Raw genomic sequence first — 24,351 nt, 5'->3', positions numbered from 1 at the left:
CTGGCCAGGCATTCATCACCTGATGTCTGTCTTTCTTCAGACAAGACAGAAGTGCATGAAGACAAGAAGAGACCATTATTACAGAGAATCCCAGAATAGACATCTTTTTATTATAAGCCTGTCCAGTGCTAGTGGTGAAGAAAAATTACAGGGAGTTCCTCTAACACATAAAAAAGGTTGCTGCGCTGAAACCAGGAACCTCAATAAAGGTTGCATTAGAAAATCTTTAGTTTCCACTCTCCCCAAATTTTGAGAGATCACTTCATTTCTGCCCTCTTTTTCATGTGCTTTGTTTTATGTTGAGTTGCAGCAGACTGTTTTTGTGGCTTCTCTCTCAAGCCTGTGGAAAGAAAATACGCTCACTTGTGGCTTATTGGGATGCCACTCCTGAGCCTAACATCTGCTTAGAGGAAGATGTTGAAAGAGAGAGGGTTAAGGCATAAAAAACCTGCTAATCTTGTGCTCAAATTTTCAGATTCATGTCATGTGTTGAGTTGAAAGACAAAAACAGCCTTTCTGGCTTTGGTGAATACAGATCACTGGGCCTTTAGATCTTTAGATTCCTTCATGATTCATTTGATGTTTTTGTGACAGACAAGTGCACATCAAAGATGAGTGGCCAGAAAATGTGTCCATAAACAGTGATTCACACCAGATTCTTGATTGCACATTTAGTCACGTCCTTAAACGCACATCTATCACAACAAAATGGACAACAGATGGAGGAAGGCCTATGAAACAAAAAAACTAAATTATTACGATACCAAGTTTTTACTGTACCTGACCATTTTCCTAGTTTACATATCCAATAAAACATTCCAAGAAATTAAATGGGTAACACTTCCATCATTACAGGTAACGATGCAGGAAGTAATGCCTCCTGACGTACTTCAGCTAACTCGGGTACATTTCCATCGTTTCAATGTTGATTAATGTACACTGTCCCCTTTCAAATAAAGAGATAATGAAATGAAAAATGAAAGAAATAGAACTGAATTAAAGGTACAATATGCAGGATGTTTGCAGTAAAATAGCCAAAAACCACAAGGCCAATGTTATATATTTTGTTTAGTTGATTACGATATCCCAAATTTCCAACTATTTGTAAATCGTGAGAAAATTGTGATTTTAACCAAGGAAATGGGGCCTGTGAGCAGGGGTGAGGAGTCGCCAGTCAATGATGTCATATCCGCGTTACCCTCGGTTTCCGCTCATGCTGCAATAGTAACCATGGCGACAGATGTTGACAACTGGGTTATGCCAGTTATGCCTAGCAGGATGCTCACGCTGTTGCTGTTTTGTTTAAACATTGTGGACCATGGCAAGCAGACTTGAATTTGAGACAAAAAGAGGACAAAAACAAAGATCAACATCTTAAGAGATTCCGGGACGCGAGTGTTGCATGTACTGACAGGTGAGCAAATGTACATAAAACTAATCAATGTTATTTAGTTCAACATGATAAAATGTTAGAATGCTGGTATACGTCTAGCAATCGCGCCATGCTTAAAACCACAGTCAGGTTAAAAACATTGATGTATTCACTCATCCATAAAAGATCCATCAGCTTGACCACAAGATTCAAAATTACGCTTAATGCACAAATATACGTCATCAATATATTGTAACGCCTTTGTTATTGTAAGAGGTTAGCGACCCCTGATGGCGAAAAATCCTCCATATTGTGCCTTCAACACTTCAGCTACTAATATGAAATAATATGGAAACAAGATTAACAGTCCTCATTTTCCGTACTCACTATTCCCTCATCCGCTGATGTCACAGGCTCATACCCCTAGACATACTCATGATGGGCACCACTTCCGGGTCATCAGCGCTCTCCAGCCCCGCATAACTAGCACGACGACGACACCCTGAAGTAACTGTTCTTGATCGTTCTGTTCTTGAGCCATCATCCAGGAGGTCAGCAGGATGATGGTAATTTGCCCCGATCAAGAACAGTGACTTCAGGGTCTTGTAGGGGCTGGTTATGGCAAGACGGAAAAAAAACAAAAACATAAAAAACAAAAAACAAAATGGTGTCTCTCCTGAGTCTCCTGACCAGATATCGTAGACAGATAAAGACAGAAGAATAAAGTTACAACACGAGTTTTATTAACAAATATACATACATATTTGTATGTATAACAATACATATTTGCTCCACAGGCAGAGTCATTCGAAACCACACATACTTTATTCATTACTCCACCATGTTTGTGGCCATAAACCAGTACAAAAGACTGCAGAACTATGTTCTGATCGACTGCAAAGTAGAAACTTCCCACTAATATCGGCATGTGGGGAGAGCGAGCAGTCTGGCGGTGAAGCTGGGCATTGTGGGCCACTCCCTACATGCTGCTAATTGGTGTAATCACTGCAGTAATGAAGTATGGCGGTTTCTCCAAGTGTGATTACAGGTCGTCAGCTCGCAGAGGAAATGAGGGGTTGGGGAGCTGAGGAATTCTCTGTTATATGGGTGTTGGTGCTCGTTTACGGGATGTACGCATGAGGCGTGTGCTGTTGTTTTGACGTTGTCGTTTGACGGCTGGCTGGTGTCAGGCTTTTGCCAGGGAATTAAACAACTCACCCTGTACGGGCACCCTTTGATATCCACGAACTTCCTTATTGACCCTTATCAGGATTTGGAAATTCTTCACTTCTGACAGGACAATGTGGCGAGAGTGTGTGCTTGTGTTGTCCGACAGTTTTCTACAACACAGCATTTGATGTGATACACGCTGTTGATCAAAGTATGTGTGTCAACTATTTCCCAAAAAGATAACATTTATGAACTGACATAGAAAAGTGAGATTTTAAGGATTTGAAGAATAAATAGTTTTTTAAAAATATACTTTAACATTTTTTTTTTTCACATAATAAAAGAAATATGAATGTTGGAATGGTTTATTCAGTAGAAAGCTGTAACCATTGAACCAATATTGACAATATTCAGCTTTACAAAGACAACGTCTTTGTAGATATATATATATTTTTACAGTCCTGTTCCTCATGTACATGATATAATAGTAATTACTATACTGGGTAATAAATAGGTATTAACTTAAGCCCAACCTTAACCCATGTAGTTACCTTATATTACCCAGTACTTCTGAGTCAAGAACGCTATAGAAGAACCTTTTGAAGAATGCTGGTTAAAAGAAAACTAAACCGTTTTGGTTACCATTAACAAAAAAAGAAATATTATGACATTTCTCAAACTATCTTCTTTTATGTTCTACAGAAGAAAGAAAGTAATACTAGTTTGGAATGAAATCAGAGTACATTATTTTCATTTGAATTTTCAATTTTGGGTGAACTACAGTATTCCTTAAACCTTTACGTATTTTGCCCTAGTCTTAAATATTTGGTTTCATGTGTCTCATATGGTTTCCTGACAGTGTACAAATCACCCTGAATTCAATCACAATGCTATTTCTACCAGTTTAGAAGCAATGGTCGTTCTTTCCATTAAATCTTTTTTTTTCCCCCAAAAAAATATGGTGTCTTGCATAGTTTATTTTCTCTGCCTCTCCCAGGGAATCCTGAATCATGTTTGGTGTAATAATGATAAATTTATTCTACAGACCCGAACACAAATAGACATTTAGGACAGCTCACTGTCAATGTTTTTACATGTATATGATGAATGAAATACGACATTCATCATCAAAGCCCAGAGAGAGATATTTCTGGAGAAAAACTTTCCCTCATCTGAAAAGTTGGAAAAGGGGTCCTTTTTAGGTTGTTTAACGTGGTTAACCTGTCCTCCGGAGAAACTGATCATCCTAGCTTCCCCGCTAACCACTTTTCAGCCTATCCTGAAAAAAAAAAAAAAAAAAAAAAAACAGAATATAGAGAGATTAAATATGAGCAAAAATGTGATTTATAGTCACACAAGTTTATTATATAAGTTAGGATTAGATTCTCAAAGAGATTTGTTTTCTGTGATATCCTACAGTGACACTTTTCCAAACGGTCAATATTGACCTGTAGGGTAATTATAACCCTCTGAACACTGCCGACCCAACAGCCCTACTGTCAACTGCTAGTGTTAGGTGTTTTCATTTAGATTACATGATCAAAAGAGAGTTCATTTTGCCATAAATATTTACCTCTACTTAGAGCAAAAGGTTGAACTTTTTTTTTTTCTGTCCCTCTCTGAGTGTTTACAAAGCACAGTTCTTTTGATTCATTTAAATGCAAAGAACTGACTTGTCCCAGTCTTCCCTCTGCGTGTCTGGCTGTCGCAGACTTGTATTGAAACTGTGTAGTTCTCTGCCTTGTCAATCAATGGGTAAAAAGCAGTTAAATCTCTCTGTTAGCCATACATGTAATTATAGCTTGCCAAAATGTTACTAAATATGCCCTCGCTGGCTTTCTGGTTTTGTTTTTTCCTCCCCTTTCGCCTTTTGAAGGAGTTCTAATTGGTGGAGACAGTGTGTCAGGATTAGAGGCTGGGAGTTTTAAACCCCAACACCCCCCGAAACCACACACACCCCCTCCTGTTCCCTGCTCAGAGCTGTACTACAGAGCTGTGTGCTCGCTGTGGCCGGCCTCTCAGCACCTCTCCTCTGATTCTGCTCTGCACCTCCAAACCTACTTCTCCACAAAGGCCACAGTCAATATATCGCTACATATGACTCAACGGGCATTTCAGGGCATTGTCATTTATTTTCAGGGTTCAACAGTCATTGATTTACTCAGGCCGTGGGACAAGCAAATACCTTGATCAAGCAGTGATGATTAACATAACCAAAGCTTAAAATGCACACAATCAAATGGTGGGATGCAGGCCAACACAATCTCTTGGCAATTTGTAACTTTGTGACTTGAATGAATACCCCAGCAATGTTTATATGTAAGGTTAAGGGTAGACCATGTTTTTTTTTTCTTTTTCTTTTTTTCTAAAAATCATACGTATATGAATTATACAAAAATCATACAAAATCGCCACATCATAAAATCGTATGTTTTCCTGTGAGATGGTGTTGGGCAGGCCCTGTATGGTATGGGACAGGTGTGAGAGCAATCAATCAGCTTCTTTCATCACCTCCTCCTTCTGGACTTGTCACCTCATTTGGGGTGCGAGGAAGTTATTCTGCCTTTTCTCATACACAGAGCTGCTGCTGTCCAACCAGCTCTGAGTGAGCTAAGTCAGAAAATCACAATATTCTTGAGTTGTCTATACAGTGACAATGACAAAGCCTGCTGTGACCTGCTAATTAATTAGGTTAAAGTGAAAGAAGAAATGTGTGTTTGTTTATCGGTGTTCTATGACCACAAAAAATGTTTAGGGACTGTCCCTTTTTACAATAGAAGTCTTTAGATGCACAGAAGGGTAAAAGCACTAATGTAAAGTTCTCAGTTTCGTCCATGTTTGTCTCTGCAGCCGTAGAAAAACTGTCACGTTAACTGAACGTTATTTGCACTTTGTCGGATGATGCAAAATTATGTTTTTTTTTTTTGTAATATACATTTGGTCTTGGCGCATCTGGTGTTTCTACTAAATTCTCAGAACATAAAATGAATGGAAACATGTTGTGGCTGCAAGAGAGAGATAGACCCCAGTAGCAGATCTAGGCACATAGTTATTGTATTTGTTTGGATGCGTTGTGTAATGGATATGTAAGAATTGATTGGCTGTGGAAGTTAAATTGAAACAACTAATCAGAGTTTCATGGCTGAACTATTCATATCAAACTTACTTACTTGAATTCCCATCGGACAGTCGGGAGGCACCAAAAATCAAAAGTGTATTATGGGTGTTATGTTTTTCTTTTCACATTTTGACTGCATAAACAACCAAGTTTTCATAAAAGTCCATCTTGCCAGCAAGTTAATTACCCCTTGTCCTCAAAAAAATTAAATAATAAACAAACAAACAAACAAACAAACAAACAAACAAACAGTGACTGGGAAAACATCATCTGTAATATTTATTATATAAGCTATATGTTGGTTTACTGTATATCCTGTATATTTATATGTTTAAATTGTATTGTTGCAAAAAAATCCTCCTTATACAAACGATTTTGAATGGTCATCAATGGAGAGAGATACATTTTGTGTACTTGACCCCTAACAAAAAAAAGTCTATGCTTTGTATTCATGCATAGTAGTCATGCGAAAGTATTCCAGTTTGCCAGCTTTTCAGAGTCATTTTATGAGTTATAACTTTCAACAGAAAAGCTTGTGTTTCTATTACACCAGTCCCATGCTAATATGTGTAATATTTGTGGTTATACTTTCAGTGCAGAGCGACAGTTTTATATTTTAAACATCTTCTCATGGTTCTGTAGGCTATTTGCCCCATAGATTCCAACTGTAAAAAATCCATTGTATTTTTCCTTTGTTTCGAAAAACCGAGGGATGCATTCTAGCCACAGATGCTGTGTCATCAGAGCTAAAATTACATTGAAGTCATATTCCTGTAAAATCACATCTAAATGATGTTATATTATCAAAGCATCAGGAAAAGAAAATAGCTGACTCGTGAACAGACTTGTGAGGTGTCGCTTCATGCGAACTCTGTGGCCTTTTTGACAAATGGCACTGCAGATTACTCTCCATTAGCAGGCAAATTCACTCACTGACTGTTTGTTTAGGTCCATTTTAAATTAAATTCAATGAAACAATATGAACAATCAGCAAAATCTCTGGGAGCCAGCTAAAGTAATTATGTGCTCAACACAATAAACACATGAACAATGAATGAGTATGTTTGGAGTCTCGGAGTGTAAATATCACTCCCCTCGCGCTCGTTGCTCTGCTGGACAGACCCCCTGATGGGATACCGGAGCCGTCTGTACTTTTGAGGTATACAGAGTTTCCCATATTAATATCAATCATTACAGTTTAGAGTGAACGCTTGCTGAAGCTTTTAAATATTGTGTTTTACGCCGTTTGTGATGATTATCCATCAGACAATAAGCTCTTCCACAATCAAAGTGAATATTCATAAAGCTTTACACCCATATAAAAACTGGTCATAATTTAATACAATTATGCAGTGATCAACCTGTCTTGGTCCTGGCTAGAAATAATTGATTCCAGGTTCACAAACACTGTACCTCTCCATGACAAATGACCCTCACATGTACACTAGACTGTCTGTCACACACACTAAAATACATTTAAAATGATATCCATAATGCCTCATAACTATTTCCGACTCAGAGTTAAGAAATGAGGGTAAAACCGGTTTCGCATTGTGTTTGTGTATGTTTTTTCTTCTTTTTCTTTTTTTCTTTTTTTTCAAAGTAGTGTTGCAATTCATAGTTCAGTGGACCAGAGGCTGTGCAGCTATCAGAAAGGAAGGGCTACGAGAGGCCAGTTCAGCCACAGAGCTGATTATACTGCTTACTTGCTCGTGCTCTCTCTCACTCATTCTTTCTCTCTGCCCTCTTCCCTTTATTCTACAGGTTAAACATTTACAGACAGCCTGTCAATAAATGTTCAAGCTGTTTGATAATGTGAACTTATAGAGGTGATGCAAACCTGTCCATTGAGAGAACTACTGCACACAGTGCACGGGACTGAAACGGCATGTGTCGAGATTCAACAGAAGGTTCCCATCCAGTTTCCAAAATGTTGTCAACACCTGCCAATGCTGAGTGAATTGAGAAAATTTACAGTACCTGAAAATTCTTATTTATTTTGTGCCATAAAAAAACAAAAACAAAACAAATTGTGGTATTTTCAAATTGTTCAAGAAAATCCCAGCTTAGCCTTTCCACTTAATTTTACATTTACTAACTAAAAAATGTTCTAACAATCTTGCTAACGTTCCCATTAAAGGAGTAGTTCACTTAAAAAAAAAAAAAAACTTTTGCTGATAATTTACTCACCCGCATGTCATCCAAGATGTCCATGTCTTTCTTTCTTCAGTCGAAAAGAAATTAAGGTTTTTAATGAAAACATTCCAGGATTTTTCTCCATATAATGGACTTCACTGGGCACCAAACGGTTCAAGGTCCAAATGAGAGTTTCAGCGCAGCTTCAAATGGCTTTAAACACAACCAGACGATGAATAAGGGTCTTATCTAGCGAAACGATCGGTCATTTCAAAAATAAATAAGAAAGTTTAAGTTTTATAAGCACAAATGCTCGCCTTGCTCTGTTCTGTGATGAGCGTTCGTGACTCTCCTGTTCGAACTCGTTCATCAAAATGAACAAATCTTTTTTCAAATCATTTTGTTCATTTAGTTCGTTGAATGAACCAAATGAATCAAAGAAAGATTCGTTTGTTTTTGTTTTTTTGAGACTGAAGCGCCCTCACCCTCAGATTACTTGGATCCTGGTTACAAGAGGTAAAAACAATTTAAATACTGTTCGTTTTCTCACATTAACTCGTTTCTTGTCTTAGGCCATCAATGTGTACATTTACATTTACGAGTCATTAAATCATGTTTAATTTGGACTTCTCTGTGCATGTTCTTTGAGGTTGTGACATAGACCACAGACAAGAACAGTTTCACCTAAACATATCAAAATTGAAACTACTGCAGAAACAAAGACACCTACATCTTGGATGCCCTTGAGGTAAGCTAAAACATACCAAAAATTAATTTCAAAGTGAACTATCCCTTTATGAGCGAGATTCAGATTATAATAATTTGTAATCATTCTTATAGTTGATTTAAAGCATATATTACAGTGCTGTTTCTTTAATAAGGTTAACCAGCCAAACTGGCTCATTAAGCAACATTATTTATTCCTTAAAGCAATTTTTCTTCCTCAAACTTGGCTCTTATAGCTGCCATTCCAGTCATTAGTTTTGTTATTTTTAATTGGTGTAAGAAACCATTTCGGATTGTTACAGATGGGTTAATAATATGCCCCGTGCCAGAAACACACCAGCAGCCACAGCTGGGTTGGATCGAGGCTGTTTCTTTCCTACACAGCTGTGCACTGAACTGACCAGGGCGCCCATCACATTTGCCCTTTAAAAACCACAGTGGACCAAATCTCTCTCTCTCTGTGTGTGTGTGTGTGTGTGTCTTGCATACCCACTTGACAAACATACAGTTTCTCTGCCAGTCTAGTGTGGCCTTGCAACTCCTCTCTAAAAATACTATTAGCAACAAAATACAAGGATTATATAAAAGCATGAGTATAAATGTATAAATATAAAGTGCATAATGAATGTATTGATATTTGCCGTTTCAGAGTTGCAGTTTCCTCAGGGAGTGGCGAACCAGAGCAGCCGGGACACTCTTTAAAGTGGTGCGCTGGGATGTGGGAATGTGCGCTTTTGGGCCAGAGTGCTGAGCGATGCAAGTGATTCTTGCTCTTGCTCATATAACATCACTGATCAGTCCCACTCAGGCCTATACCTTTCATTTCCAGAACTTTCCACATGCAATCATAGACTGCAATATTACTGAGTTCATCCAAAAAATTAACTTACCCTTTTAAGTTTCAGGTTATTTCAGTTAATCTCTTGTCTCAGCCTTTTCCCGTCTCCTCCGATCTTCCCTTTATGTTATTTTATAATGCTTTTGATTTTTTTTTTTTGTCGCCTTTTCTTCCCCTTCTTTACTCCTCTTTAAAGTATAATTTGTCCAGGAAGGGTGTTTCTGTGAAGATAAAAGATATGTTGACTGAAACATAGAAGACAATTACTATTAGTCATTATTATAGATTCAGATTAAATTGCAATTCCGGTGAATTCTGTTGTTCCTACAGAAGTATTAAAACTAGCGTGATTGAACCCCCCGCTGTTGACGTTTGAAATCTCCGAAGATCACAGAGTGATGTTTTGGTTTCAGTGCATCTGTACACTGGTCACTGATTGCGCTCGCCTGTTTTAAATCGCTGGTGATGACAAATTGTGTCTGAGGTGGGACTGTTAGCACACGCTAGCACAAGAGTACCAACGAGTTCCAGCAGCTGCATGGGAGTTGCCATTATTACTTCCTTCAGATTTTAATCTTTTTGTGAACATGAAGTTTGTTCAATGAGTCCCCTCCACTTTCCTTCCTATTGTGAAATCGACTTTCAATTGTGAGTCTGCAAAGAGCACCCCCACCCATATCTATATGCGGAAATAAAAGTTTGATAGTTTATAGATATCCAAAAATATACGTAAGTGGAGTTTTCCACTCCTTTTAGTCCGACAGAACAATTAATATTACATCTTGGTTTGTTCATTAGGGTGTTTTTAATTCACTTGGTTATGCAATTTATTTCTTTTAATTACAGCATGGTCTTCTTTATTTGCATGATGATTTTCTGTCTTTCCTTGTATCAATTTAAAGGAATAATTCACCCCAAAAAGAAAATGTTGCCATAATTTTCTCAACCTCATGACCTTACAAAACCTGTTTGACCTTCTTTCTTCTGTGGACTATAAAATAACTTTTAAAAAATGTTGTCCATACAACAAAAGTCAATGTGATCCAATGCTGTTTTGGACACCATTGGTATTCTTGACAAAAACAGAAACATTTTTCATAATGCATTACTGTTAAACAATTTGGCTGAATTCATTTAATATAAGCCCAAATAAGCTGGCTGTCCATATCATGACTGTCCCATCTCTATCTCTCATCTAATTTTGTGTTTGTGTAAATCCTCTCCTTGTCCCTTTCTCACCTTTCAAACGTTGCCTCAGACAGATTCCTATGGGAAACTTTACTGTAAGGCACAGGATATATACACAAACCATGAGGACAGAAAATGTGTCATGAATCAAGTTGTGGTGTTTCTTGGAAAACCCTGAATGATATAAGCAACAAACAGTCAGTCTGCTTTAAGGTGTATGTGTGTACACTGATGTGTGAGTGTGCATTCATTGCAGTGTGGTATTTTTGTCCATTATAGCGCTAAGTGAGCATGTCTGTGGTAAGACAGTGTTTACCTGTGGTCAGATTAGCTATACTGCAGGCCTGTGGGTCTCCCTCTGTATATAGCTGAGACAGGGAATGTGAGGGGACCTGAAGACAGACAGGGAAGAGGATAAAATTAGCAAAAAAAGGACCACTATGTTGCTGTGCTGATCATAAACAGCATTTAACAGTCCAGGCGGAGATGTGGCCGTGATAATGAACTGATTCATCGTCACAGCATGTGCTAATGGCTTACTAAAGAGGGCAACTGAGACAGAGTTGTGGAATGACAGTCTTTTAAGGAATGATGGAAGGACGCTGCAGTAATCCTCTGGTGTCCACTGAATCGTTAAACTGAGGAAATAACCAGGTAGATTTAACCACAAACTGACTATTTCCTGTAGCAGTAGGCTGAGGGCCATTGCTAATTGGGTGAACGGCGGGAATGATTCTAGGGGCTCACAGGTCCAAGGATGCCCCCATATTTCCAGCAGGATCCTTTAGGATAACAAATTACTCAACTTTATATTTCCTACTTGCGCACTGTCCCTTTTGATCTTATATTCTTATTTCTTATTGCATTTTAGGACAAAATATGACTTAATGCTTAATTTACATAAAATGACATATTACACTTATAAAATTACAAACATTGATTTGAGCTTTGTGCATTCTCAATGTGTTACATTGATTAAAGGGATATGTAACCAATAAATGAAAATTCAAGCTACAGCATCTGCTCTCACGTCAACACTCAACATAACAGGGATCCATCGTGGTGCTTTCATGAACGGGTGTTGGAGATTCATATTTTGTTAATAAAGTGGTAATTTATGTTTTTTGCTCAAACAAAGGACTCGCCTTGGTTCATAAAATTGAGGTTAAACCATTGGAGTCACATCGATTACTTTAATGATGTCTTTACTACCTTTCAGATTAAATTAAAAAGATCTTAATTTGTGTTCTGAAGATGAACGAAAGTCTTACAGATTTGGAATGACATGAGAGTAAGTAATTAATGACAGAATTTTATTTTTGGGTGAACCAACCAACCCTTACATAAAGTATCCTGGCATCCCAATAATTCACTAAAAGCGTAAATGTTTCAGGTCTCAGGCTGACTAGTTTTAAAATGAACAGTCCTTCAATCTACCCAACTGTATGTTTGTGGCTCTCAATATGATGACACTGCAGAGAAATAAATTACCGAAATTTACAGTATTTGATAAAAATTTGGGTAAACTAAATACAACAGTGGGAGGGTGTTCAGATCAGACTTTAGTGTAAATATACACGCCACTTTCAAGTCAAGTGGCGTGTTATCTATATGCATTTTGAGCTATCCGCGTGTATCCATGTGTATGCGTGTATGTCTATGCCATTAATGTCCAAGCGATTCTGCGTGTATCTACTCGCACACCCCATTAAATGTCAGAGTGAAACGAAGCAAAATGTAGATCTACATCTGGAGAGCGACATTTTTTTTCCTAGGATGGTAGGGGAAGACTCATAAATGCTATTAAGCCCAGTGACGGGTAGGTTTAGGGACGGGGTTGAGGTAGGTCATATATTTATATATACAGTAATAACGTTAAGTCAACAGCGTTCATAAACACGCTGAAAAGCGATTATGCGTGTTGATAGCATGCCAAAAATGCAAATACGAAATGGTGTGTCATACACACGCAATTTCATGAGATCAGTCTGAAATGAGAAAAACTTAAATGAGAGGAGATCTTGAGAAACATTTAGTTTTGTAATATCGTAATATTGATAGAATCTGAAAATTGCTCAAGCAGGATTTGAACTCGTATAAGCATATATGCGCCATGTGTCGAAGCACGTGCACCGTCCACCAGACCACATTTCTGTCTAAACTTGCCTTAAAAAAGGTTAGGGGCCTAAAGAAATATACAGTCAGGAGGCCCAGACGTCCTAGCTACCGTCCCAGATGGCCTACATCTACAGCACTAACGGTTTCCTTCCAGACCTGGGCCGGGAATCGACAGAGACAGACACAAACAGATCGACCGGGAGAGAGAGAGAGACTACTGTGTGAAAGATGAGAGTAGGATGCTATCCCTCCCTTCATCCATGTCAGCCTGCTGCTGCTGAAGCGTATAGTGTGTGCACTTGCGCACACTTTCCGCTAGCTTGTCCCCATCTCCGAGCAAGCACCCTCTAATTAGGGCTGCGGGCAGGCCTGCAGTCTTTGAAGCTTGCACCAGCACCGCAGCAGCTCGCCACAGCCGGGGTGACAGCGGCATCCCACAGAAGATCACGAGACAAACCCATACAACATGGACACGCAGGATCTGTTCTGTCTTTTCCTCGTCGTTCCCCCCTCACGTTATTGCGCAATGCTCTCTCTCACCTTTGTGTCCTTCACTCTGCTGTCCTATCCCTCACTTATCATCATTCTTTCTTTTTTTTGATCTCTTTCAAGCACAAAAACACTGACAACTGCATGCATGTCCACAATTAAACAAGCTTGACAGCTTCTGCCATAATATCAAACTTAATATCTCACTCATTTGTGTTCTTGCCTTTTTCCTCATCTTGCCTCTCAGCAAAAATTGAGGCCTAAAATCAAGGTTTTTTTTTTTTTTTCAATACTGGGCACTGAATGTTGATGTTTACCTTCATTTTAGCTGTTTAATCATATTGTCACAGCCTATTTAAAGGAAACAGGCTGTTAGCCAGTACACAGCTGGCAAGGGCAGTAGCGGTATAGTAAAATATAAATATAATAAGAACGTTTTTGAGCTGGTGAATCCATTCTGAGCAGTGAAACATCACCACAGTGACCACAGCTGTGGCATGCGTGCAGGAAAAAAAACAGCCTAGGCCTCTGAAGCCTGAGAGAACAACCCAGTAGGACCAATAAACAGACAGAAATGTGCAGCATGTGCCCTACTTCATTTTAAACGCTGCCATTAGCATGGATCCCTCCACAGCCATCACTTACGCACAAAGAACTGGGCATCATCCTCACATCTTTATCATTATCAATATTTATTGCTATCATATTTAACCTTCTGAGTTCTTTTAGGATAGGCCACAATCCGAGCGACATCTTTACCTGAACTTTGGTTGACAAGCAATACATTTTAATTAGATTTAAAAAAAATTAAATTCTTTAATCCCACAGTTGAAAGAAAGCTTCACCAGAGGTTGTTCTGGAAACAGAAACACTGAAACCCACCTTTCATCTCATCGTCTTACAATATATTTAGCCAAGAGTAAAGGTTGCAACAGCCATGGAGGTGAGTGAGGTTAAGCTCAACCATAAAAAAAAAGAAAGAAAGCGGTTTCAGATTGGTTATGAAGGTAAAGAGAAACATAGAGGGGGGAGGTCCCACAGGCTGCTATTGATGCATTGAGTTATTCAGGGCTCTTGACTTTAGGCCTCAATTACAGCCATTTGGCAGGAGCACTAACGTGTGGAGACGCGGCTGTGGCGAGTCCGGTCCACACTGCCCGACCCTGTGCCTGTCCCCTGGGCAGTGCTTTGTTTTTTTAGCAGGCGGCTTAGCTCAGTCTGCTTTTAGCCTCTGCTTTTATACATCTCTGGTATTATTTTTTCCCTGCTTGCTCCAGCTGTGACTGCCCCAACCACTCCTCGTGCTTCACTGCATGTGGAGGAATGGAGTAATTGGACATTGATGCTGCACAGCTCCTTGCATGCATGAAAGAATCCTGTGACATCTCCTGTCTCTGGCCCAATCAAAATAGAGGCCTCCAGAGTCTTCAGTCGTCATGAGTCGGATTCAGGTGCCCTTAACTGAAGCTGCGTCCCAAATGATGTACTGCACTGTGCACATAAACTCCACACCATGTCAGCTAGTGTACCTTTGTCTCAATATTGTTGTTTTTCGGTGTGAACACATAGTCAGCACATCTTATACTTCAATATGGCATGTACCAATGGAGAAGTCTTCAAAATGGAACACCTTTCACTCTCAGAGAAAAGAAATGTGCAAAAAATGTCCCTTCAGGGGTACAACAGCTTGTCACTATAGGGAAGTACCCTCAAATGGACATCTTTGTACCTTATTCAACCCTAAAAGGTACATGTAAGTCTACTATTACAACTTTAAGGTATTAATATGCACCTTTTATGGCAGGGGTGTCCAGTTCTTTTCCTGCAGAGTTTAGCTCAATCTGCTCCACATAACTGACTGTAAGTTTCTATAATTCCTGAAGACCTTCATTAGTTGGTTCAGGTGTTTAATTAGGATTTGACCTAAACTTTTGGATCTGAAGGATATTGCCCTTGCAGCATGATTTGATACCCCTGTTTTAGGGATAGATATGGAACAAAGTTGTCCCTTTAAATGTAACGCCCATGTGTTTTACCCCTAAAGGTAAATTTTTTGCACATTTTTTTCTGGGAGTGATTACATGGGAAATCGCCTTCAGCTTCCCCCAAAGAAAGAATGAGTGGCGTATGGAGGCTGTTAAGACCCTATGAGGTTTATCATGCAGTTGAGGGCGCTGTCCCTCTTTCCCCTGAGGTTGTTAGGGACAGCAGGAAGTGGTGAGGGGAAAAAAGCTGCCATTACCTTGAGGGGAGAGAAAGAGCGGCTCACAGAACACCGAATCCCACCACAATCCACAAAAACGCCATTCCGAAGGACGAAAACAACTAAAAACAGAGTTGTTTACCAGTTAATAGTGGAGAAACACTAAGTTGCCCATGTTCTTTCTCTCTCTCTCTCTCTCTTTCCTCCTCCCCTTCAGCATTCGCTCTCCCTGTCCCTCCTGCACACCCTTTGTTGGTTAGTTCCGTGGGTAGCCCTGGTGCCCATGTGAGAACCCAGCAGACCCAGTTCACTCACCCCACTGACAGCAGATGAAAGGCTCCTTGCCTGGCATTATTTGAAAGGCACCCATCTCCCTCTGTTTTGGCCCGGGTGTCCTCTTATTTCACAGGACAAATTAATAACTCTGCTACATCAATGGACTCTTGCTAAAAGAGCCTGGGCTGGCGTCTGAACCACTGCCATCGCCGGTTGACGGGGAACAGCCGCTGATGTGCTGCCTTTAAGGACGTGGGCTCTTTTCTTGAGGGCAGAAGGGATTTCTGACTGGATCTGACCACTTCTGAGGCATTGTCAACAGCCAAGTTCAATAAGCAGGCCTGTTAGGAGCCTATGTCTTTATTTACGTCCATCAAAGGGAAGAGGACACGCTCCGTGGGATCCACACGCTCTGTAATTGTGTCTCTGTGATCTCCAGAGTCAAGATGCAAAAATTTGAAAACAAGTTCATCCATTGCATTCCCTTTATGCATGCTGGTACTGCTTAAGCATACCTGAATCTCATGAGGACTTGTGCATCAGTTGATAAAACCACCTATCTGTGAAAGGTGTGATAGTGGAACTGTTACCTATTTATTTGACTCTTTTATCCAAAGCGACTAACAATTGCTATATATGTCAGAGGTCGCACGCCTCTGGAGCAACTAGGGGTTAAATGTCCTGCTCAGGGACACATTGGTGTCTCACAGTGGATTCGAACTCGGGTCTCTCAGTCTCACACCAAAGGCCTGTGTCTTAGCCACTGTACCATCACCACCCCTAGTTTAGGGAAAAAGTTATTCAAGTATACTTTAGTGACTGTAACTGAAGTTATTATTTCATATTAAGAATACGTGTTTAGATTAATCCGGGTTACTCACTGGGTAACACTTTTGCACACAGTCTGGGACTTCAGGAGGCTTTTCTGTGTGGAATTTGCATGTTCTCCATTATGTTTGCATGGGTTTCCTCCAGATACTCCTGTTTCCCCCACAATGTGTTAGCTCTGTGATAGACTGGCCATCCATCAAGCTTGTTTATTGGTCTAGTTGAGGTAGAAAACAGGTAGTTTGACACAAAGAACCATTGAAGGCTTTAAAATGACTGGCAGGAAAGGAATAGAGGAGGAGAGAGAATGAAGGAAGAAGGAAAAGCACAAACTATTGAATGAATAGTTAGAGAAACATATACTACGCCATGATGGTATTGAGGGATGGGTAAGATGGCCACATGGTTTCACACTGACCTGTACCAAGTGGTCAAGGTGGCAGTTTGATTGAAAGAGTGACAGTAGTGTTTTCCTCACCCGCTGAATTGCTCTCTTTAACTCCCTGTTCCAAATGAGGACACACAAAACCCAAACTTAAAATACTTTGATATTTACAGACATAAATAATTAAAAAAATAAATCAACACCAAACACCACGTCTGTTAAATTCGCTTTTGAAATGGGCACAAAACCACTAGCCCCTTTCTGGCAAATATTTGAAGAGCTAATTTGGAAGACTTGGGTCTGTTTCCTTTGCCTCATTTAAAGAGAAATTGAACAGAGTTTGAGTGTAGTGGATATATCTGTTCTTAAGGTGCTGACCGCTGGCTATATCCACACAGTCATCACTTGTGCAAGTGGAGCGTCTTCTCAAAGTGCTGTAGAATAGAGCTGCTCCTGTGTAACAATCTTCCAAGCTATATGCTACTGACTTTACCAGCTTCATCTCCAATTTGAACAGTGAACCCCTCATGCAGGTCCCACCACTACCATTACCTCAGCACAGGCCAGCAGCACACACTGGAGCTCTGTATCATAATATCTGATGCAAATAAGAACCATTGAGCAACTGATGTGCATGGAACCTGGAGACTGTACTAAGCAATGACAAAAACAAACAAACAAACAAACAAACAAACAAACAAAAAAACATCAGGGTCAGGGTAAAAAATGTTGCCCAAGATGAAACAAATGAGAAATCTTTTAAAAATCCAGTTCAAAATATGTTCTTTCTGTCCAGTCCAGGTCAGGCTCATACATATTTTTTAATATATATATATATATATATATATATATGAAGAGTTCAGATGCAAAAGCCTCTAAGTGCCATTTGAAATTTTCTTCTAAAATGATCATTTTTATCAAGCTTGTATATTTAAGTTCATTAATTTCACTTAAATGGCAATGAAGATTACCTATTAATTGTCATTTAAGTGAAATTACTGAACTTAAATATACAAGCTTGATAAAAATGACCATTCTAGAAGAAAATTTCAAATGGCATTTAGAGGCTTTTGCATCTGAACTCTTCATATATATGTGTGTGTGTGTGTAATTTTTTTTTCCACAATTGTTTTACCCTTTTAGAGTTGAGTAAAAACTATGAAAATGCCCTTATTTTTTAAATGTGGTGGTAAATATAAACGAACACACACACACACACACACACACATATACATAATCATAGGCTAAATATGGAGAGTTATTACATTTAATAAGTAAAATATAATTGTTTTTTTAATGATCTGACATCAATGAGGGGCAACAGGGGTCACATGATAACAAAATGGCTTCCATCACGTTTGTTGTTTCCAAATAAGTGTTTTAAAATATTAATAATAATTTTAAAACACAACTGATTTGTGGCTTATGTTTAAGCCACTGCACTGCCAAACTATTTATGCAAACGTTTTTCTTTTTTAAGAATGTCAGCATTTTTCTCTTATTTACAGTCTAGACGATATTACGACTTTTAATTGATCTAATTTAGAATAACTTATTCGATCAGAAAAAAAAACCCAATTTGACTCATAAGCAGCATCGTTACACCTGCCACCAAAACTGAACGGTTAAACAAACGGATCTGTTCTGATCAATGAATGATAAATCATTCAGACGAGTGCGCCAGATTATGTGTTTCCTTAAGCGTATCAGGTAAGGGAGGGCAACAGTTGCTCCCGTTTGTTTGAGGAGCAGCCAGGCTCGTTCTCTATTTGTGGATCTATGAATGGGAGAGTCTGAGTCCACAGTTCTTCCCCGAGACTTGTGTTTGCCCAGCCAGGCGCTGTGAAGTGTTAAAGGGAGCCGGTGGGTATACGACGCACCCAATGTGACCCATGGGGAGGAGTGGCAGGCAAGGATAGAGAGGGGCAAAAAACTGGCAGGGTGCGGTCTCAGTGCGCCGGGCAACTCCGATCACTTGACGTGCGCCAAAGGACGTGCTCATTCAAAGACAGCAGCCGCAGCAGTCTCTCTGACAGCTCTCCCAGTGTGCGTCGGAGTCGCCCTGTATCTCTCTCCTAGAATCTGTTAGATAAATAAATGGACTTGCCTGCTCACTCTCATTTCGGTGATTTTCTCGAGAGACCTACGTTTCGCATTCGATGGGCACTTAACACTTGGTATCACTGGATCTTTTCTCCGGCGTCTCTCCATGACAGCCTCTGCGCAAAGCGACTTTTACGCACGGACGATGGCGAGGATAAGGGTGATAAAGAAGTAGAGGTTTTGTCCTCCCCATATTTTACCCCGTGGGGGGGGAATAAGGATCTTGCGGGGGGTAGTTTCTCATTGAACGGCGAGCTGTGCCACCGTCCCACTCCGTGTCGGAGTGCCCGGCGGGTTGGGGTGGAATGCGTTTCCCCGTGGTGTTTGGGCTCCTCGTCGGCTGCGCCCTGATTTTCGCACCTGTTAACGAGGGCTGTGGGCCGGGGAGGGGACATGGGAAAAGGCGGCCTCCGAAGAAACTGACACCCCTTCATTATAAGCAGTTTATTCCAAATGTAGCTGAAAAGACACTGGGAGCCAGTGGGAGACACGATGGCAAAATCACCAGGATCTCGGAGCGCTTTAAAGATCTCACACCGAACTACAACCCCGACATCATCTTCAAAGATGAGGAGAACACAGGTGCGGATCGACACATGACGCAGGTGAGCGACACTTGGATAATGCAACTGGAATGAATTCAATTATCTGCCCATTAGAAACACACGCACTAAGGTTTTGATTCGATTGCAAGCACTTTAAACCTGTTGTTTAGCGGTGTGCCCTTTGCTCAGTCCCACCGACGCGCACCGATCGATCTTCAGCTTTCAGAGGAATTGATTGCTGACAGTGGTTTGTCTCTTAAAATCGCTTCTTTGATGGTTCTCGGGTTCAGAAAAGAGTCGAATGCTTTCAAAACAAACGTTTTGATTCGCTTATATTATGTTATTGCAGATTTTTAGCATGTTTGTTTCTTCAAAGCAGGAAATTGAGTGATTACTACACGGTTAAAGAACAACAGTTCTGTGTTGAACTTATGAAGATTCTCCTTGAAACATAGCCTACACGTTTTCCCATTCAAGGAAAATCTTGGACCTGTAAAAAAGTTGTGACGAAAATTATATGTATATAGGCTAAGTTATATAATTTTAAAATTATAGAGTAATTAAAACGAAAATTATACATAAGCTGACTTATTAGACAGTTTCAAAATAAGTAAACTTTCCATTTAGTGTGGTTTATTTAAGCAATTTATAAATAAATCATAAATGGATTTGAACTTATGACTCTTATTTCCGCTCCAAATCATGCAACACATTGCCTGAAATTGTGGTTATAGTTACAGCTATATCTGTGCTTTGGCAATTGAACACTTGTTTCCATGCTGAAATTTGAATTTGCTGTTAAAAGCAAATTTGTCTTGTGTATTATAAATGGTGGTGAATGTGGCTTGGTTAAATGAGTAAAAGTGAATCATTCAACATTTTGGACACATTTTGTACCTTGGTCGCTGAAAAATACCTGTGGTGTGGTAAAAATAAGTCAGTATTTGTGGTTTGAGCATCACTCAGTTCTTCTTGTGATTCAATCATTTGTCATTATGTAATGCTTTGCGTGGGCGCTTTTGAAAACAAATACTTCAGGCATACAGTAAAAGAGAGGTGCCTGGGTTAAAAACAAAAACTGTGGCATGTTGTCTGACGAATAAACTGGCATATTGTCTGACGGATATAATGTGGAAAAAGTAGGACTACAGAAATTAGCATATATATATATATATATGCACAAATGCTAATTTATTTAGGAAAGCAAATTTGCTGGAAAGAATACTGTGGAAATAAAGTTTTGCATGGAAGACACAAAACAGCATAAACATACAGTATACTCATGATAGTATCTAAAAAGTAACTTAAAAGGATCAAAAATAGATTTATACCATTTACAGTATCATTTGAATAGCTCTGAATAATGTGTTCTGATTTTACAGCACTCAGTGTCATTTGTATCAATTCTTCCTCTGTTTTGTCTTTGCCCTGTGATGTATGTTTTTTTGTCATTCAGTCTGTTTTGCCCTTTGGAGTTATAACTTGTCTTGTTTGCGTATTTCTTGCAAAACTCCACGCCATCATCTTCCACTTGTGTAACCCAGGTCTAAACCTCTTTCCTTGTTGCGTTCACAGCGTTGTAAAGATAAGCTGAACTCTCTGGCTATCTCTGTGATGAACATGTGGCCCGGGGTGAAGCTCAGGGTGACCGAGGGTTGGGATGAAGACGGCAATCACTTTGAAGAGTCACTGCATTATGAAGGAAGAGCTGTCGATATCACCACCTCAGATCGCGACCGTAGTAAATATGGCATGTTGGCACGTCTAGCGGTGGAGGCCGGGTTTGATTGGGTCTACTATGAGTCCAAAGCTCACATCCACTGCAGCGTCAAGTCAGGTAGGGCTGAGACTATGGAAATCACGTTTATTTACATTACAACTATATGCCACTGAACCATAATGCAAATATGTAATTCAGATGTACTATTCACTCAGTTCTATATTGACATTGATGGTTCCATGAAGAAACTTTAAAATAGTTCACATTCGGTCATAATTTACTCACCCTCAAGTTGTTTAAAAAATGTATGAACTTCTTTCTTCTGCTGAACACACATGAGGATATTTTGAAGAATGTCGGTAACCAGACAGTTGATGGAGCCCATTGACTTCCAAAATACTATGGAAGTCAATGGGGTCCATCAGCTGTTTGGTTACCGACATTCTTCAAAATATCAGATTTTGTGTATAGCAGAGGAAAGAAATTCATAGTTTTGAGAGTAAATGATGACCCTATTTTCATTTTGAACTCTTTCTTTAACATCCATGGAAACTTTCCAATGCACAAAAGGTCCTTTATAGAGGAAAAGGGTTGTTTTATTGAAGAAAAAAAAAAAGTTATTTCAAGAACTCTTTACTGAAAGCTTCTTTGGGGAACCGATTATGGATCTTCTATGGCATATGAAAAGCACACGAGTGTAGAATAATATTTCACATTCAGCAGTGGACCTCATTTAACTTGAGTAGTTTTCATTATTAAGCAACATCTACACACATCTAATTGGTTAAACTTGGAATATGATCTGGATTTTTAATCAGGTTTATGACTGAAGGTAGAAAAGCGTCCATGCAGTCTGATATGATGTTTTAACTATAAAGAGACTCCTGACTGAAAGGTTCATGTGCGTTCAGTGTGCAGTTAAATCAGGTGTGTCCTTTTGTGGTTAAGTTGGTCAGTTCTCATTAACTTAGGTGAGATAAGTGGTAGACCTGGGATGAAGGTACAGGTAACAGACCACATCATTAAACCTTAAACACCTGCCTCTACCTGAGTGAGTCACCAGAGACCAAATTATGTCCAGACAACCAGGAAAGTAGAAGTGCACCCATAGTATTTTATTGTCTCTTCTGGCAGGTTTCTCTTTTGACCTGCATTATTTATTTATTTTTGCACAACAAAATTGAGCTTCATTTTGGGTCTCTATAGTATTTCAACACTGCTAGAGAGGAATGGGACCCGTGTGTGGACATTCATGATGCACTTCTGTTATCTGTCTGATAGAGCATGCAAACACAAGCAAGACCTTTTGTCTGCTTATGCTTTATCAAAGTCCTATAGGTGTGTTCTTCAGCTGGCTTCTTCGACAGTTCATGCCATATTTCAGGCACTGACCTCAGTAGAAACATAAGAAATATGCAGTTTACCTGAAAAGAAACATCATATATTTCTTATGTTTACACTAATGTAAGTGCCTGAAAAATCACATTCTTGCATAAAGCAAGAGGAAGCAAAACTCAAAGATAAACAAAACAATCTGTTCACATATTACACACATACATATTTTTTACCTCATATATATTTATGAAGTGCATAAGGGAAATATGTATATGTGTATATAAGAAACATAGAGAATATGCCTTAAGAAGTTGGCCTGTCTGCCAAAGTGCTGTGAGATGATTAACTAACTCCTTTGTTTTCCAGACGGCAACTCTGTTGTCCCCTTTCTCAGATCTCTTATCTCAGTCTGTCTTATCACCTGGCCTTGGTCCTTACCCTTCCCAAATATTTGTGTAGGACTCCACCGAGACTTGAGACTTCATTCTGGTTTTTGTAGTGCATTGCGTAGCTCCAGACCCCAGTCACTTGTTTCGGACAGGAGTCACAGAGAGCCGAGATGGTTATTTATTAGCTTTTATTGCATTTTTACCTACTGACCGGGGAAAAAGCAAAAACGAATTAGCTTGAAGGATGGCGCTTGAAATGTTTGCTTGCACACGCCAGGTTATTTTGCCACTGCAACTTTCAGTTTGATTGGATTTTTATGGGTTTACAATTGAGAGCGGGAATGTGTTTGTGCTTGGGTGTGTGCGTTTTAAAGATTGAAGATTAACCTGAAGAAGGCATTGTGCCATTTAAACGACCCAAACTCAATCTTTAATATACACATGACCTTTGGAATTGTCTTAGGCTACTGTACACATATGCCGTCAAGGAGTCGCACTAGAGAAAACCGCAATTTTACCTGCTCGATTCAATCATTATATTCTCTCTATGTGCATTTCAGAGAACTCTGTGGCTGCTAAAACCGGCGGTTGCTTCCCCGCATCGGCTCTTGTCACCATTGAGGATGGAAGCGTGAAGACCATGGGCCGCTTACAGCCTGGAGAGAAAGTCCTCGCTTCATCAGAAAGCGACGGCAGTGGGATGCTCGTCTACAGCGAAGTCATCGCCTTCCTGGACCGCGATCCTTCCGCAGAGAAGCAGTTCTACACCATCGAGACGGACTCGGGTGCTAAACTGAGCTTGACGGCGGCCCATCTCCTGTTTGTATCGGAAGGGAACTGCTCAGGGCCTGTAGTGAGTGCAGAGCTGAAATCTGTATTTGCTAGTGACGTGGTGCCGGGTCAGTGTGTGGTTTCCACACGAGGAGCAGGACAGCAGGGACGTCTGTCTCGGGTCACTAGGATCCAAATACAGGAGGACAAGGGCGTTTTCGCTCCGCTCACCCGCCATGGCACGGTGGTGGTCAATAGCGTCGTCTCCTCCTGCTATGCGGCCGTGGACCAGCACTGGCTAGCTCACTGGGCTTTTGGTCCACTCAGGGTACTTTATAACTGGGGAGGGCCAGTTGGACATCAGGCTGTGGGGATACACTGGTATTCCTCACTGCTGCACTGGGTTGGGACTCATGTGCTGGATCCAACTCACTTCCATCCTTGGAGCATGATGGACAATGACAGATGAAACAAGCACGAGGAATGAGAATGTCACTAGATGAAGTTTTTGAAAGGATCTAAAAGAAAATGAAGGGAAGAACCCAATCATGTATGACCCTGAATAGACTAGAAACCTGGAAAAACTAGAAGGATGCAGCTATTCTGTGGGTCGACCCTCATTTGAGGAAGCGGACATGGAC

The 24,351-nt window shown here is 40.0% G+C and overlaps 1 protein-coding gene and 1 long non-coding RNA gene across 3 annotated transcripts; one reads left to right on the top strand and one right to left on the bottom strand.

Moving 5' to 3' along the window:
- Nucleotides 1-8,306: 8,306 nt before the first annotated feature.
- LOC120487214 (uncharacterized) lies at nucleotides 8,307-17,653 on the bottom strand. 2 transcript variants are annotated; one of them, XR_005624399.2, is made up of 5 exons: nucleotides 17,226-17,653; nucleotides 16,881-16,965; nucleotides 16,516-16,679; nucleotides 10,865-10,940; nucleotides 8,307-9,581 (listed from the first exon to the last, which is right to left on the bottom strand). It is a non-coding gene; the product is annotated as an uncharacterized LOC120487214 (long non-coding RNA). The 2 variants fall into 2 exon arrangements; XR_016169317.1 differs by having other exon boundaries at nucleotides 16,881-17,653.
- A 966-nt stretch (nucleotides 17,654-18,619) lies between these two features.
- On the top strand, nucleotides 18,620-24,239 carry ihha (Indian hedgehog signaling molecule a). Its single transcript, XM_039683476.2, has 3 exons — nucleotides 18,620-19,555; nucleotides 21,071-21,332; nucleotides 23,500-24,239. The coding sequence occupies exons 1-3, from the start codon at nucleotides 19,256-19,258 to the stop codon at nucleotides 24,177-24,179; spliced, it is 1,242 nt and encodes a 413-aa protein (XP_039539410.2). The 5' UTR covers nucleotides 18,620-19,255; the 3' UTR covers nucleotides 24,180-24,239.
- The last annotated feature ends 112 nt before the right edge of the window (nucleotides 24,240-24,351 follow it).

This window comes from Pimephales promelas, chromosome 7 (genome assembly GCF_988280905.1).
Source record: "Pimephales promelas chromosome 7, fPimPro1.hap1.1, whole genome shotgun sequence".
Classification (NCBI taxonomy): Eukaryota; Metazoa; Chordata; class Actinopteri; order Cypriniformes; family Leuciscidae; genus Pimephales; species Pimephales promelas.
This window is presented reverse-complemented; position numbering and strand designations above follow the sequence as displayed.

Bases quoted from the DNA above. Each gene is read 5' to 3' on its own strand.
- ihha (XM_039683476.2), top strand. From the start codon at position 19,256: ATGCGTTTCCCCGTGGTGTTTGGGCTCCTCGTCGGCTGCGCCCTGATT. The intron at 19,556-21,070 runs GTGAGCGACACT...TTGCGTTCACAG, and splicing joins CGGATCGACACATGACGCAG to CGTTGTAAAGATAAGCTGAA. The intron at 21,333-23,499 runs GTAGGGCTGAGA...TGTGCATTTCAG, and splicing joins CCACTGCAGCGTCAAGTCAG to AGAACTCTGTGGCTGCTAAA.